This window comes from Cynocephalus volans, chromosome 8 (assembly GCF_027409185.1).
Source record: "Cynocephalus volans isolate mCynVol1 chromosome 8, mCynVol1.pri, whole genome shotgun sequence".
NCBI lineage: Eukaryota > Metazoa > Chordata > Mammalia > Dermoptera > Cynocephalidae > Cynocephalus > Cynocephalus volans.
This window is the reverse complement of record NC_084467.1, coordinates 30,353,711-30,369,876: the sequence shown is the minus strand read 5'-3', so window position 1 is coordinate 30,369,876 and position 16,166 is coordinate 30,353,711. Positions and strand designations below refer to the sequence as shown.

General features: G+C 51.5%; 3 protein-coding genes across 4 annotated transcripts; 1 reads left to right on the top strand and 2 right to left on the bottom strand.

The window, feature by feature from the left end:
* Positions 1–66: 66 nt before the first annotated feature.
* On the bottom strand, positions 67–1,129 carry C8H1orf122 (chromosome 8 C1orf122 homolog). The gene is made up of 3 exons (XM_063106020.1): positions 1,072–1,129; positions 778–979; positions 67–536 (listed from the first exon to the last, which is right to left on the bottom strand). The coding sequence occupies exons 1-3, from the start codon at positions 1,104–1,106 to the stop codon at positions 441–443; spliced, it is 333 nt and encodes a 110-aa protein (XP_062962090.1). The 5' UTR covers positions 1,107–1,129; the 3' UTR covers positions 67–440.
* A 190-nt stretch (positions 1,130–1,319) lies between these two features.
* Positions 1,320–5,046, top strand: YRDC (yrdC N6-threonylcarbamoyltransferase domain containing). The gene is made up of 5 exons (XM_063106018.1): positions 1,320–1,723; positions 2,285–2,399; positions 2,536–2,655; positions 4,107–4,249; positions 4,561–5,046. The coding sequence occupies exons 1-5, from the start codon at positions 1,332–1,334 to the stop codon at positions 4,631–4,633; spliced, it is 843 nt and encodes a 280-aa protein (XP_062962088.1). The 5' UTR covers positions 1,320–1,331; the 3' UTR covers positions 4,634–5,046.
* Positions 5,047–5,466: 420 nt separating this feature from the next.
* Positions 5,467–11,981, bottom strand: MANEAL (mannosidase endo-alpha like). 2 transcript variants are annotated; one of them, XM_063106016.1, is made up of 4 exons: positions 11,432–11,981; positions 10,143–10,252; positions 9,187–9,263; positions 5,467–7,985 (listed from the first exon to the last, which is right to left on the bottom strand). In XM_063106016.1, the coding sequence occupies exons 1-4, from the start codon at positions 11,979–11,981 to the stop codon at positions 7,349–7,351; spliced, it is 1,374 nt and encodes a 457-aa protein (XP_062962086.1). In that variant the 3' UTR covers positions 5,467–7,348. The 2 variants fall into 2 exon arrangements, with proteins under 2 accessions (XP_062962086.1, XP_062962087.1); XM_063106017.1 differs by lacking the exons at positions 9,187–9,263; positions 11,432–11,981 and having other exon boundaries at positions 10,143–10,213.
* Positions 11,982–16,166: the final 4,185 nt, after the last annotated feature.

Here is a 16,166-nt window from a genome sequence, read left to right as displayed (position 1 = left end):
CCCCACTGCCCAGCCATCAGTCTTGGAGAGGGAACAGAAAGGAAAGGTCAGTCACCAGGAGAGTCTGCAGGTTTCCTTTTAATCAAGTCTTTGCTGAAGGTGTTTTGTGGGGCGAAGAGCCCCCCAAAGCATGAAATGGACCTATAACACCACTTGGATCCCCCATAGCAGGCCAAACCACTCTGGCAAGCACTGCTGGTCTGCCCAGATCCAGGCAATCAGACTGGGTATTAGTTGGCTACATTTCAAAGCACAGCACTGCCTTCAGCCAGGATGCAGTGGGAGTGAACCCAGCTGCTAGGAGAGCTGCCATCCCAGGCTGAGAGCCAAGTACCAGCCACTGCCAGTGAAGACTGGTCCCTTTATTGAAGGGGGTTGTTCAGAGTCCAGCCACTAGCCCTGGGGATGGAGTAAAGTCAGGGCACCCGGCTTGGGGATGGTCAGGGCTCCGGAGCTCCATCGCCAGCATCCTTTGGAAAGCCACCTCTGGTGGAGACAGCTGGCTGGGGGGGTGTTCCGGGTTTGGCTGAGACGTTCTATTTGGAACAGAAAGAAACAAAGTGAGGCTGGGAGGAAAGGCCTCAGATTAGGCCTCGCAAGGATATGGCCACTTGTATTTGGATAGTACTTAACTTTTTCAAAACCTCTCACCCAGATCAAAGGAGGTTGGGGTAAAGGGTCTAGGCACTCTTCCACCCTCCAAGGGAAGCTAGGGCTTCGCCAGTCCCGCCAGTGGGCAGACCCTACCCCCAGGCCCAGCCCGGGGTGGGCACTGACCCCGCCACCAGCCGGCTCCGGGCGCCGGCGGCCCAGCTGCCGTAGCATCTCCTCGCAGGCGGCGATGGTGTCCAGGAGCTGCCGCTGCCGCTGCTCCACCGCGTCCAGCAGCTGCTGGGCGCGCTCATCCCGGGGCGGCTGCGGGGGTGGCCTCCCGCCGAGCCCCAGCCCCGCCTTCCCGCGGTCCACGCCGGCAGCCTCCCTGCCCGGGAGAGAGCGAGAGACAGAGGGTCAGGGCCAGCGTTTGCGCGGGGTCCGAGCCCCTTCCTCCCGCCCCAACGGGCCCACTCTCACCCCCGTGACCAGTCTGAGCCCGGACCCCATTCCATCTCCGCCTGCGCGGCCCGACCACCGCCCCACTTTCAGCCGCCCCCCCTCCCCAGCGCTGCACTAGGGCTCCGCAAAGCTGCGCCCCGCCCGGTCCCCACCGGTCTCCTTCAATCCTCCTGGGGGTCGTGGTCCCTTTAAGCTGTCTGGCGCGGAGGTGGGGCAGAGCCTCCCGAACCGGAAGCTGACTAGACGCGTCACTTCCTCCCGGAAGCGGGCCCGGGCGGATGTCTCCAGTGCGTCCGTGCAGGGGGTTGAGGGCCGCGGTGGCCGCCAGCATGGGGTTGAGTGAGGGGCCTGCGGCCTCCACCCGGAGCGACCGCCTCCTCCGCCCGCCGAGTCCCGCTCCGGCGGCGCCAGGAGCTCGGCTGTTGCGGCTCCCAGGGAGTGGGGCCGTGCAGGCTGCAAGCCCCGAGCGCGCCGGCTGGACCGAGGCGCTGCGGGTCGCCGTGGCCGAGCTGCGCGCCGGCGCCGTGGTGGCCGTCCCCACCGATACGCTGTACGGCCTGGCCTGCTCAGCGAGCTGCTCAGCGGCACTGGATGCTGTGTACCGCCTCAAGGGCCGCAGCGAGGCTAAGCCGCTGGCCGTTTGCCTGGGCCGCGTGGCCGACGTCTACAGGTGAGGCCGCCCCGACCCGGCCCCACTGGGGGCGGCACCGTGGGAGGGGTTTCCGGTGACAGGCTTGGGAGACTGAGGCGCAGAGAGCGGGAGGGGCTTGTCCAGGCTCACCAAGGAATCCGGAACTGGAAATATGTACCGAGCACTTAACGTACGTCAGGCCTTGAACTAGATGGTGGGCCTCCGCGATGAACAAGACTGTCAGGGGCCCTGTACTGTTATCGCTTTTGTGCTGATGGGGAGAGGCCTACGGGATAAAAGGAGACAAAGGCGGTAGCTTAATTTAGTAGCGAGTGCTTTGAAGAAAATAAAACAGGGAGCTTGATACTGCTATCACGGTGTCACAGAGATGCAGTTGTTTTAGTCCCAGAGATCAGAGGCATGTGGGCTCCAAGACTGGGGTGCTCATCTGGAGCCCCACGTTCTTTCTGCTCAAGCTCTTGGGGAGGTGAAGCAGGAAGACAAATGGATCCCATTGTAGGCCCTAAGGACCTATCTAGAGTCGGAAAGTATTACCAGTGGCCCTTCATTTTGGATGGATTTGTGCTCCTTTGTTTTCAGGTATTGCCATGTGAGAGTACCCGAGGGGCTCCTGAAAGACCTGTTGCCAGGACCAGTGACCCTGGTGATGGAACGCTCAGAGGAGCTCAACAAGGACCTGAACCCCTTTACTCCTGTGAGTCACATTTTCTCATGTCTCCACACTCCTTCTGGCCACTTGGCTTTGACTAGGATCCAGACCAGACCCATTCCTTACCCCTTCCTTACCCCTTCCACCCTTTCTGATGATCCCCTTTCCCCTTAACTCATAGCTTGTAGGCATCCGGATTCCTGACCATGCCTTCATGCAGGACTTGGCCCAGATGTTTGGGGGACCTCTTGCTCTCACCAGCGCCAACCTCAGCTCCCAGGCCAGTTCTCTGAATGTCAAGGTGAGAGTTTCCCAGTCTTTCCCCCAGAAACATCACCAGGCCAAACACTGTTTCCTCTGAGCCAGTGGAGTTGATTGTGCACTGGAATTGCCTGGTGGGAGCGTGACCTTTTTGGTCTAATAGTGGGAAAGCTGCCCAGGTGGCACGGGGTAGGGGTGGGGAGGAATGCAAATTAAAGGATCTTGGAAAGGTTTTATCTCAAAGTTTGAGAGGCCAGAGGGAGAATTGGTGTTTTTGCCTACCATCTTTGTAATAGTAAGCAAGATAATGATACGTAACATCATTGTTTGCCTGTTTTTGTGTAGGTAGCAGTTCTTGGAGAATACAGAGTTAGGCTATAAGTCTTTACAATAATACTGTAAAGAAAAATGAAGTTAAGGCTACAAAAAGTTAAATCACTTGTTCCAGGTCAAACATTCATTAAGTGACTGACCTAGATTTTTACTCAGTCTTTAACTCCTGACCCTGTTCTCTTACCTGTGCCACAAGCCAGGTCATAGAAAGGATCATCTTAATTCTGTCTTGGGTTCCTAGCTTAGAATGAATGAGGACACAAAGATATTTCACTTTCTTTTCTTCTTATTTAATTTAAATGCAGAACATAGTTAAAGTAATGGGGTTTTCCATGCTCAGACCTAGAGAGTGAGTTCGGGGTCTTGGAAATTTAGAGCTCAGCCTCTCTTCTCATTCTCAGACCGTGGGCCTTACTTGGGCCTGGTGGCTGTACCCAAGGAGCTGGGTTGGGAATGTGTCAGGGGGAGATTCTTAACATTGTCAACAGTCAGTTGACCTGTCTAACACAGTGACTGGTATTTATGATCCCCCATCCCAAATTCCTAGGCCTAACTGCCACTGCAGTGTCTTCATGGGGGGGACAGACTCTAACTCTGTTAACAATTCAGTGCACAGTTCTAGTGGAAGTAGCCTTCCCATAGCCCAGGGACTGAGTGCTGCTGGCATGTGCTTTTAGGGTCAACCCTGTTTTCCTCTCTAGAGGTCCACTAAGATCCAGGATCAGAGTGCTAGAGCTGGAAGGACCCTTAGTGATCATCTAGTCTAGTTCCCTTGTTTTATAGGCCTAGGTAAAGTAATGTGACATGTGGATACACAGAGATATGGTGGAAATCCAGGATTAGAGTCCACATCCCTTGACTCCCACCCACCAATTCCAGTCATTGCATATATAACTCTGTAACCGAAGCAATGTGTGGAATTTCTTTCTGGCAGAGCAAGATTTTCTTTAAGCTCTAGAAGGTGTTACTTGGGTGCTAACCCAGGAGGGCTCCAAACCTCAAAGGATGCATTGTCCCAGGTGCTACTGCAGTGTCTTTGGCATAGCTGACCTTAACTAAATGAAGTGAGGTCTTTGTCTTACTTATGAACTATGTATGCAGTATGACATCACTGCAGATGCCAGGGATAATGTTCATGCTCTTCCTTTCTCTTCTCAGGAGTTTCAAGACCTCTGGCCTCAGTTATCTCTGGTCATTGATGGAGGACCAATTGGGGATGGCGAGAGCCCTGAGTGTCGCCTTGGCTCAACTGTGGTTGACTTATCTGTGCCTGGAAAGTTTGGCATCATTCGTCCAGGCTGGTAAGTCTCTTTCATGTGGCATGGGGGTAGAATTTGAGGGAGGTTGGGAGGATGCAAAAAAAACTTTGACAAAATGAAGGTTGTCACTCTTGTCTTGCCTTGAGGGAGTGTGGGCAGGTTTGGAGAAGTGGTAAGTGCAATGAGACTAAAATTGCTGGTGTTTGCTAACTTTTTTTAGGATTCAAAAGGATTCATCAAGGGTTTGATAAACTGAGCATAATAAGATGAGTAAATTTAGAGGTCCTGGTCACCAGACTGGTGGGCTCAGGCCTTTGAGAACTGTGACTCACTCTCCTCTGTTTCTTCCTCAGTGCCCTGGAAAGTACTACAGCCATCCTCCAACAGAAGTATGGGCTGCTCCCCTCACGTGGATCCTGCTCGTGAAACTAGGGAGGAGGGAGGACCCAAGGACTGGTGCTGGATACTATGTGTCTGTTTGTGGGTGGCTGGCAAGGCTTCATTTGTAGAGGCCCTTGAGCTGTGTCACTAGCCTGACCCATTAAGCAACGTGTCTTTCTAAACACCGTAGACCAGGTCTCAGAAGCTGCTGGTTTATCTTTGCACCTGGAGGAAAAGTTATATTTGTTATCTGTTTTATGATAGTTTCATGTATCAGCCAAAAGGTGGGCAGAGAGGTTAAGAACATTCCTAAGGTGACCTTATTCTGATAAGTTTTCTTCTCCTCTCTCCCTCTCTCTCTCCCCTCCCCCTCCCTCACCACTCTCTCTCCCTTCTCTTCCCCCTCTCTCCTTCCCTCCCTCTCCCCTTATCTCTCTTTTCCTCCCTCCCTCCCTCCCTCACTCAATTGGAAAGAAATTTAAATAACAGACTTAGAATCTAGTGAAAACCTCCTCTCTGGTGGGTGGTGGCATTTAACTTCCAAATCAGCCAGAAGTGCCAGTGCTGTTAAAAAGTCTTAGGGGACCAAAGGCATGAGTTTGGGTTCCTGAAGCTGGATTCAAGTTAGGATAAAGATTATAGAGTCACAGGCCAAACAGTTTCCTCTGAACCAGTGAGGCTAGTGGTATGGTGTTCTGTAATTGTGTACTGGGGTGAGTAGTCATTTGGGTCTAATGGTGGGAAGTCTGCTCAGTTGGCAGAGGGTAGAGGTAGGGGGAATCCAGATTTTAAAATATTGGAAAGTAAATGTCTACTATCCTTTTCAGCCAGTGAGTTTTTTCTTTTTTATTCATAAATTATAATTATACCATCTTTATTTAAACCCAGTGTGTACTCAGCAGCCTTTTATATTTATTCGTATGTGTACCAAGTGCTAAACATAATTATTGTTGGGCATTTAAACTTTTTCTTTCATATAAAAAAATGCTGCTATTAAACATATTTGTAAATGGTTTATTTTTTTTCTTTTGAATTGCTTCCTCAGGATAGGGTTACCAGGTCAAAGTGTATGAATGGTTTATGGCTCTTGATATAGATTAGCCTTCAAAAGAACTGAATTAATTTATATAGCTGTCAGCAGTGTGTGAGAATCGCTGCCCCTGCCCCCTGGCCTTGCCATATTTTTAGTATTTTTCAAATTGTATATGTGTGAAATGAAGCCTCAATGCTACTACCTTCTGTAAATTGCTACAGGTCAAAAGCCAGCCCTTTCAACTGTCCCTGCCTGCCTTGGTTTCCCCAACTATGTCACAAACCAGGCAGCCAGGCCTGCTTATATAACCAGTGGTGTTTCAAATCAGTTACCTAACGGCCTGGGGTCCACTTCCTCCTCTCCCCTCTTACATCCCAGTTCTCAGAATTCCAATTCAGTCTTGGGTCCTGGCTGGTTTGCTCACTTGGTTAGAGCGCAGCCTTATAACACCAAGGTCACAAGTCCGGATCCCCGTTCTGGCCAGCCACCAGAAAAAAAAAAAATGTCCGATTCAGTCTTGCCCATAAGCTTCTCAGTACAGTGATTTCCAATGCACACATTTTCAAGTAGGTCCTAAGGATGTTGCCAAGAAAGTGTCCTCGGGGCCTACTTTAATGAGGATCCCGGCAATTAGCATATTAGTTTATTTGTAAATAAGCACTGGCTAGTTAATTATTCTCTCTAGAAATATTGTTCAATAGGAATTTCTTAAGCAAACTCACTCTTCATTGTGCTAAAACTATAGCCCGCCCAGCCCATATGTCAATTTGTCAAAAAACTCTGAGAAGTCTTAAAGAGCAAAAGGAATGCTCACTTGAGAATGCCACTCCATCTTTAATATCACAGTAGCACTAGAAATGGCTTTCGTGAGTGGGCCTCATTCAATTCAGGCAGCTAAAGGGAGGGGTGTCCTAGTCCTCTCCCTGGAGCTAAATGTTCACCTGGGAAAAAGTAGTCTCTGGAGCACAGAGGTATTTTCTTAGAGGAAAAAGAACAACTCCCAGCAGTGGGTGAAACTGCAAAAAAGAAAAACATAACTGTGCCCAGGCACTAGCTACAAGGCCACACCAAATAAGGAAAGCTGGATCCTGTAAGCTTCAGGAGGACAGGAACTGTTCCTCGGTCAAGTTTGCCCCAGCACCTAGCACATAGTAAAGTGCTCGGTTAGTGGGTATCAAATGAGTGAATGCTCAGGATAATTTCCTGATAATTGGGTTCAGGAATCTACTGGGAGGAGCTCCAACCTAGAAATTCCCTTTTAGAAGGTCTCAAATATGGTTCCCTAACTTAGAGAAGACAGATGATATGGGAACAGCCTGAATAAAGGACAAAGGCTGGCAGAAGGGAGCAGTGTGCATGCTAGCCCAGAACCCTGATGCCCTTCCAAGAGCAGTGACAGGGTGACTCCATGACACAACACCAACCTGCCACAGAGGTCAGCTACAAGGGATTATATGAAAGTGTTCTGAGGCTGTGGGCTTCTCTGGGCTAGGTCCAGTCACCTGTCAGCTTCTATTGTTTCCTCTCTGGAACACTGCCTAGCTTCCCATCACTGCAGAGCACCCCAGCACCACTTGCCTGAGGAACAGGCTCTGTTCTACATGGGCCCAGGCCTAAGGGCTCACCCAGAAGCATCCATCTGCTGCCTTAGGGACAAGATCTCAGCTGAGCCTCACATGGTGACATTTTCCTTTGATGCTGGGACATCAGCACCACATGCCTGCTTATCACATCAGCCACTGCTCCTTCTCTTTGATGAAGTGTTCTGCCCAGCGGCGGGTCAGCTCTAGGTACAGGCTGGGCTGATGAGGCAGGTAGTCCAAATACAGGCGAGTTGGTGTCTTCTTGGGAATGGCCTTCTCGATCTGGGTGCCCTCATGCCACTCATTGAATGAGGTGATGGAGACAATCTCAGGCCTCACTGTCAAGGCCGCCTGCAGGGCTGTCTCATAGTACTTGCCATTGACCCTGTTCCGCGTATTGTGGTTGTTCCAGGGCCGTATGCTGGTGTCAGTGTAGCCAGGCCCCACACTGGGAATGAACATGAGGTTGTTGGCATCACAAAAGTTCTTCACAGCTTTCCAGTTCTGATGCGAGGAGCCAAAGGAGAAACCATTGGAGGCAAAGTAGGTGTACATGCCATCAAATCCAGCGGCCAGGATGTCATGTGTGTGGCCCTCCTCCACCAGCAGCGCTATGAAGACCCCATCATAGGGGGTGTTGCGGATTGAGTGAGGCCCATTTGGTGTCAGGAGGTGGGCCCAGGCCTCAGGTGATGTCAAGTATGAGTCGTAGATATAAAAGAGTGGGAGGCTCTTGCCCATGCTGTTCTTATAGTGGTAAAATGCACCATGAGAGCCATACCTGAGGAACAGGAGGAGGAAGACCCTGAGTTGGATGGAAGGGACCAGCATAGCTGTAGGACCAGCCGTGGATGAGCTCTTTCTTGATGCCACAGCACCATTTAGGATCCAGCCAATCTGCACAGTTAGACTCATCATGCTTCTAAGCAAGAACCTGGTTCCCTTCCCTCCTCTCCCAGCCTTGTCATTCTTAAGCCTCACTTCCCTACCCTGAGCCAAGTCACCACCATCTTTCATCTGGATGGTGGCAATAGCCATTTAACTGGTCTCCAGGCTTCAGTTCCTGCCTCCCTACAATCCATTATCTCCCCTACTTGATCTGGCCCTGCCTACCTCCATCCCTGCTGTTACCCCATCAGTCTCCACTTCCTGTCTGGTCATTCTATTCTGCTGTCACGCCAAGCTTGTCCCATCTTAACGGTCTTTGCATCTGCCAGCCCTCTGCTTGGAATTTTCTGCCTGCCCCCAGATCTTTGCAGAACTGGTTCTTTATTTAGATGTTAGTTTACATGGTGTCTCCTCAAAGAGGCTCAGCACCCATTCTAAAGTAGTTTCTTGGGCACACTCTAGCACAAGACTCTGCTTTATTCTTTATTATTATTTTTTCATAGTATGGATCTACTTGATTTTTGCCATTTAATTACTTTCTGCTCCACTGCATCCCCAACACACTAGAATTAAACATTATAAAATCAGATAATGATTTCATATCATTAAAATCGTTGCTAGTCCTACCCATTACTGTATAACTGGGCTTAGGACAGTGCCTTGACACATGTAGGCACTCAGTAGTTTTGAACGAATGAATGATATGTCCAAACACTGTGCAATCTACTTTCACATATATTAACTCATGTAACTCTCACAATACTCAAAGGTTAAGAGGCTTGCCTCTGATCACAGATTAGAGGCCATGGAACTGGAATTGAAACCCAGATTGCCTGACTCCAGGACAGTACTCTCTTACTATAAAACATGTGCTGTGGTTGGCCAGTTAGCTCACTTGGGAGAGCATGGCGCTGATAACACCAAGGTCAAGGGTTCAGATCCCTGTACTGGCCAGCCACCAAAAAAATAACAAAACAGAACAGCTGGGAACACAGGCTTGCTGCCCTTGTGTCCCCTGACCTGTCCCTCCAAACCTTCTACCTCTACCCCCATTTTGATCCCCACCAAAATCCCAGCCCCCAGAGCAGCCTTACGTGTCAATAATGTACTTGATGTTGTCATGTACAGTGATGTCATCCCGGCCCTTGTAGGGTTGGATATGGAAGGCCACCTGCCACAAACAGAGGAGTTACTGGTCAGGAGAATATCTGCCCAGGGGCCATGACATGTAAGACTCATGCTCCAACCATGGCCTGGAGGAGAGGCTGAGTTCAGGAGAGGGCCTGGCAATGGTGGGCACAATAGGGATAAAGGCAGCCACTGCCTGTCAGGGCCAAAAAAGAGAAATGAGTTTGCCACCTCCCATAGCAAGCCAACTGGGAATCATTTTTGTGGGCTGTCACAGTATGCCTAATAGGTTTCAACCTATGTGCCAGCTCCAAGTGATTGGCGATAGCTGCCTGAAACAATGGGAAGAATCTGCTAAATCTGCATTGATGGGAAAACGTGCTGGATTAAACGAGTCAGTGAGGGACTCAGGAGTGGGGAGTGGGGCTTCTCTGTTATTCTTCCTTCACTACAGAAGCGGGCAACGACGGACTTGATTGGTACAACTGGGGAAAACAATGACATGCTTAGTTCAGCTCTGCTGAGAGCCCATGTTGTGCTCTACTCCTTGGGGCCAGCACTGCCTCCCACTAGGGAGTTGAGTCCAGAGTTCAGTCTGTGGGTTCACTTGGCTCTTGCCTACCTTTTAATCAGAATCAGGATCTACAACCTATCTTCTAATATTATTTAATAAAAGTAATATTTATTTAGTTTCTCATTGTCCTATATTTCATTTCCTCAATTATTCTCAGAATTCAAGAAAGTCAGAGTGACATGGGCACTATTTATTAGAACCCTCACTGAACACCACACTTGTTACATATGTGCCATCCCTGAGCTACTGGGAAGAACTTCTGTGGACGCACTAACCCCATGGGCAGAGAAGGGCAAAGCTCCAAAATGGAGCAGACAGACAACACATGGCCTCTTCCTGGAAACTCACCTGGATGTCATGCTGATGGGCAGTGTCCAGAATGGCGGGCACCAGGTCATCTGAGGGTTCCCCGTTATCATCAGCCATGCCAGGTGGGTACCAGGACAGGACCAGGACGCCTGAGACACAACACAGAGGCCACTTCAGAGACACACAATACCCCCCTAAACAGAATATTTCTTCTCACGTAACATCTCCAGCTGCAAAATGGTTTCTGAAAAGCTTGAGCGAGGCTCCTGCCAGGCTCACATCCCGCAGATCAGATCCCTGAGCCTCGCGCTCCGGAGCTGTCCGCGCCACCGGTGCTGAAGCGCACAGCTGCGGGAAACGTAGCGCTACAGGCCAGAAGGAGCGGGCTTACGAGTGCATCAGCAAGTAGTAGAACAAAGAGAAATGAGTGGACAATGCCACACCCACCAAGAAGCCACAGTCCTAGCTCTAAAGAAGAGGAGCCTCCCTGACGTCTCAGGTGGAGAAGCGCCCCGAGCAGAGGCCATCCCAGTGCTTCCCATGGGAAGTAAGGTTTGCCTCAGCTGTCTGCTGTCTAGACCTGAAAAATCCCAAAGGACAGTCCCTGTCTTATTTATCTTTGTCTACTTCTCACCTTTTCCGTGTCATTCTATTTTTTCCCCCTCATTCACAAACCATCTCCAGGTAAATTAGAATGTACTGTACAATCCAGCAGAATTCAGTGACAAAACCTGAAGCAGGTGAACCTCCCCACCCCAGCCTACAGAGGAGACTCCCAGGGTTCTCTCTTCTAGCTGAGTGCCTGATGAAAAGCTCCTGGGCTCCCCCTGCAAACAAAGCAGGGTCCATCATGCAACACGGGCAAATTTTCCTCTCTGCAGCCAGCAAAACCAGGAAGGGTTGCTGTTCTACCCTGTGCCTGCTGTGAAAGCAGAGGCCATACAGGCTCTACTCCTCTGAACCCCAGACTCTTGAGCCAGGGTACCCAGGCTTCACTTCATTGCTCAAACTAGAAGCCCAACAGATTTGAACACTCTGCCTCCCTCTCTTCACTGTCCCTACCTGGGACAGCTCTGGCACAAATTACCAGCATCTCCGCCCTATGGAAGGGCCCTGGAATGTTGGGGGTCAGAAAGGCCTAAGTGGAGGAGTCTGAATAGAAAGAGGGGGGCGGTTCTGCGTGGTGGACCCAGGATGAGAGTGGGAGGGAAGGCCTAAGAACCCAGGCTGGCAGGTGAGTTGGCCCAAAGGCCCAGTGACAAGACCACCAGGAGCTGAGGTGCGAGAACGGAGAAGGGCGAGGCTGGGGACGGAGTGGGGGAACTCACCGATGGCGGCTTCCTTGAGCTGGGTCATGTGCTCACGCAGCACATCGGGGTCCCGGGAGCTGTAGGGTCCTAGCTCCGGGTAGAAGCTGGAGCCCAAGTCGTCTGGAGGGCTGTGGCGGCCGCGGGGGTAGCTGGCCGAGATCTTGGGGTCCCAGTGTGGCACCATGACGTGGTCCCAGTGGATGTAATGGCCCTCGCGCCGCGGGCTCCCGTACCACGAGTAGTAGAAGGCGTGCAGGTCCGAGTAGACGCGCAAACTCTGCCCGGGGGCGGGCTCGGCCTCCGCGGGGGCCGGCCCCGGGGAGCTGCCAGGGTCCGCGGTGCGGGGCGGCGGCGGCGGCGGGGGAGGCGCGGCGGGGGCGGCCGGGGCCCTGGCGGCCGGCGCGGGAGCCCCCTCCGGGCGTCGCTCAAAGGGCGCCAGCTCCAGGCCCGGGCCCAGGGCCGGGAGTCCATCCGGAGCCTTGAGCGTGCGCAGGCCCATGAGGGTGCCGAAGGCGAAGAGCAGCACCAGGAACAGCGCGATGCAGGCGCGGCGCCGCCGCCGGGCCATGGCGCCCCCGCGCTCCCGCGTCCGCCCGGCTACCTCCCGGGGCGCAGCGCCATGGCCGCCCGCCCGGCCCCCGCGCCCAGCGCAGCCCGCGCGCGTCCCAGGGAGACGGCGGCGGCCGAGCGCGGCGTGGGCGGCTCCGGCCTCAACCCCGCAGTGCGGGCGGGCCCGGCACACAGAACGCAGGCGGCGCAGACCAAGTGGGCGCGGGAGGAGGGGGGACCGGCCCGAGGAGCGGCGAAGCCCCGCCGAACCGCGAGTTCCCGGGCCGAAGGGACAGGCCCCTGAGTCATGCCGCGTCGTCCGCCGGGGAACTGTCGCCTTTCGGCCTGGGGTGGCGGGGCGGAGGCGTCCGGTGGGAGACAGGAACGCGGCCCAGCCGGGGCACAGGGGACGGCGGCGGCGCCGGAGCGGCTGCGAGCAGAGGACAGGGCGTGGAAGAAAGCGACGGCGGCGTCCTCTCCCGAGGCGCTCCTGCTCCCTCGAGCCCCTTTACTGACCTCGCCGACCCCCTCCCGACCGACCTCGGCGACCGCCTGTATGTGCCCCGGGCTCCCCATCCCGCGCCCCCCCCCCCCACGCACCCCGGGCAGCCTCTGAAGTCTGGGGACAGGGGCCGCGGGAGGTCCCAAGAGCTCAGACCCTCCGGACACTGTCCCGGGCCCGGAAAATGGAGGGAGACCGTTCCTCGCGCAAGTTCGCACTGACCGGGCCTAAACCCAAGGGTAAGGACGGGCTCCCTAAAGCTCTAGCACTGCCCAGACCGCCCGGTGTCAGGCCTGGGCTCGTCCCATGCTGTCGCTCCTTGGAGAAGCTCTTAGAGTCAGTGACGAGTAGATGAGGTGGTTCCCGGGCTGGCCGGTTGGCTTGGTTGGTTAGAGCGTGGTGCTGATGACATCAAGGTCCAGGGATCGGTCCCTGTACTGACAGACGCCAAAAAAAGAAAAGCAGTTCGCACAGGGCTTGCCATCCTTTCTGGACTGAGTTCCAGGGGGCAGGCCCTAGGACTTTCTTACCTTTTTAGAGGCCAGGATTCTGTGAGAACAGAATCTGACACCCAAACCCTAGGGCTGTTTGTTGAGTGAGCACCAGACTTTGATGTGATATTCACTGGACACTGCTTGAGTTCCTACTCTGCATTATTCATTGTTTTATTCATTCAGAAAATAGTTTTATTTATTATATGCCTTCACTTCACTGGTTCATAAGTAACTTTGTTTTATTGACTGCTCTATCAGCAATGTCTAAAACAGAGTTTGATATAATAGGAGGCACCCAATTCTTATTTCTTAGGTAAATGACTTGTAGGGAACCCAGGAAGAGGAGCAGCAAGGTTGGGAAATGTTGGTAGGTCTGGAGCCCAGGAAAGTGAGCTTGAGAGCATTCACAGTGGTGAGAGTGAATGAAGTCGAATGCTTTCAGCTCCAGTTGCAGACACCTGATTCAAACTGGCTTAAGCGATAAGGAATGTATCAACTCACAAATCAGGGAGTCCACTAGTAGGGCAGAGTGGGTAGATTCACTGGCCCTACAATGTCATTAGGAACCTGAGATCTTTCCATCTCACTGCCTTGCTGTCCCCACCATTGACTTCATACTAAAGTTAGCTCCCCTCATATCACAAAATGGATGCTACAGGCAATTGGTTCTTCTCCCATCCGACAGGCAACAGTATGACTGATTTCTCTTTCCCAGAAGTCCTAAGCAAACATCTCCTTGAATCTCGTTGGTCTAATCTGGTTCGGACCTTTTCATCCCCCCAAAACTTGCAGCCAAGGGGGTTGGAATTACCAAGACTACATTAGTTTAACATTTTAGAGTGGATTAAATGTTGAGGGGAATACCATAATGTCTACTAAGGAATGAAGTGACTCTGGGACTGAGTAAAAATGAGAAGAGAAGACAAGTAAGGATGAAACTCTCAGGATCTCTGGCATTCACAGGTCAGGCAGAGGAAGGAGAGAGCATAGGAAGGAAACTGAGAAAGAATCGTTAAAGAGGAAGTAAAGAGAATTGGAGTGCTTGTCCTGGTTTTAGATAACTAGTGGGAAGGTTTTCCCAGCTCATGATCATTCTGCTATCTCTGGGAATGCCCTGAAACACAATGGTAGCCCCCATTGACCATGACTGGAGTTCTTGACACTGCCACATGGCTTTAATGGTTTGATCCAGGACTCCAACTCTGACCCAAGATGAGACAGTGATAGCACCCTGTCTCCCCTTGTACCAATCATGGACATTAATCCAAAGGTGAGCAATTACAATCCTTCCTGGGATTTTTTCTCTCTGGTGTGGAGGACAGATTTACTTCTTTCTTTTTTTTTATTTTATTTATTTATTTATTTATTTATTTTTTAAAAAGATGACCGGTAAGGGGATCTTAACCCTTGACTTGGTGTTGTCAGCACCACGCTCAGCCAGTGAGCGAACTGGCCATCCCTATATGGGATCCGAACCCGGGGCCTTGGTGTTATCAGCACCACACTCTCCCGAGTGAGCCACGGGCCGGCCCTCTTTCTTTTTTTTAAAGATGACCGGTAAGGGGATCTTAACCCTTTGACTTGGTGTTGTCAGCACCACACTCTCCCAAGTGAGCCAACTGGCCATCCCTACATAGGGATCCGAACTCATGGCCTTGGTGTTATCAGAATCACACTCTCCCAAGTGAGCCATGGGCCGGCCCTGATTTAATTCTTTCTAAAGGTAATGCCATTAGAGGAGAGGGGACAAGGAAGAGAGAGAAACTTAGTGGTACTAGAGTCCTGATTTCAGTTTTCCTTGAGGCCTAGTTTCAGTGTGAAACACTGGACTGTCCTTCCTCTAAGTTACTCTTTTATTCTAAGCAAGATGAGCTGATAGGGCCGGCCATTGGTTGCCTATCAATCTCAAGCAGAGACTGAGAAAGGGGCTTGGCAGCAGGCAGATCATTTGGAAGGTAATCTCAGGAATCAAGAGTAAGGAATTGAGGAGAATTAGACAAGAAAGAAAGAAAAGCCAAACTAATGCTGCGTTATGGACATTGCTGCTATAGATAACGGGGACTGGATTCCACCAGGCCTTTTGAGGAGAGTGCAAATGCCTCCCAGAATTAGGAGATGCGAGGCTGAAGCTGTTATCTCCTTGCTCCCCTCCTCCACTTGCTGAGTTTTTTCTCTAGGGATGTTAACTTCCTTTTACTTCTGGTCTCCTTTTACTAAGCAGGCTCCCATGACATCTGAGAAGTTTTGGAGGCAGGCATAAAGACAGACAGACACACTGCATGTCTGAAGTGGGACACTGCCAGAGCAAGGTAAGTATAAGCTCACACAGGACTGTCCACCCTACCTGTATTCATTCTCTGTGCTGTCACAGCAAAGTCCTACACACTGAGCAGTTAAAACAGCACAGAAATTATCTCACAGTTTCTGTAAGTCAGAAGCCCAGGCACAGTGTGGCTTAGTTGGTTCTCTCAGAGTCTCACAAGGCCAAAATAAGTATCGGCAGGGTTCCACTCCTTTCTGTAGGCTCTAGGAATGAATCTATATTCCAGCTCACTAGCAGAATTCAGTGCCATGCAATTGTAGGACTGACATCCCCATTTGCTTGCTGGCTGTCAGTTGGGGGTCTTTCTCAGTTTCTAGGGGCTGCCTACATTTCTGGGCTTGTGACTCCTTCTTCTATCTTTAAAGCCAGCAACATCAGGTCCTGTCCCTCTCACACTTCGAATCTCCCTGACCTCCCTTTCTGCCTCATCTCTCTTACGTTCCTCTTCTGTTTTTAAGAGCTCATGTGATACGTTAGGCCTGGTTGGATAATCCAGAGTAATTTCCTAATTTAAGATCAGATTATTAGTAACCTTAATTCCCTCCACAACAATAACTAAATTGGTGTTCGATCTAATAGCCAGAGGACAGAAATGGGGGTGGGGGACATCTTTATAATTTTGCCTACCAAAGAAACTGTCCCTGAAATCAAGGTGGGCCAAGAGGATCAAAGTTCATGATGGTTTCTTAGACTTGAGAGATGTCCTTATAAGGACAGGCTATGATAAGCGATCACTCTGGTCTCCACAAGACAGAAAGATGCTACATCCTCCCCTCATTCTTCTGCTCCTCTTTCTCGCCCTGACCTCTAGATTTTTCTTTCAATTCAGTCCACCCAAGACTAATTATCCCCATCAATTCCCCCCTCCCAACACACACAAACTCA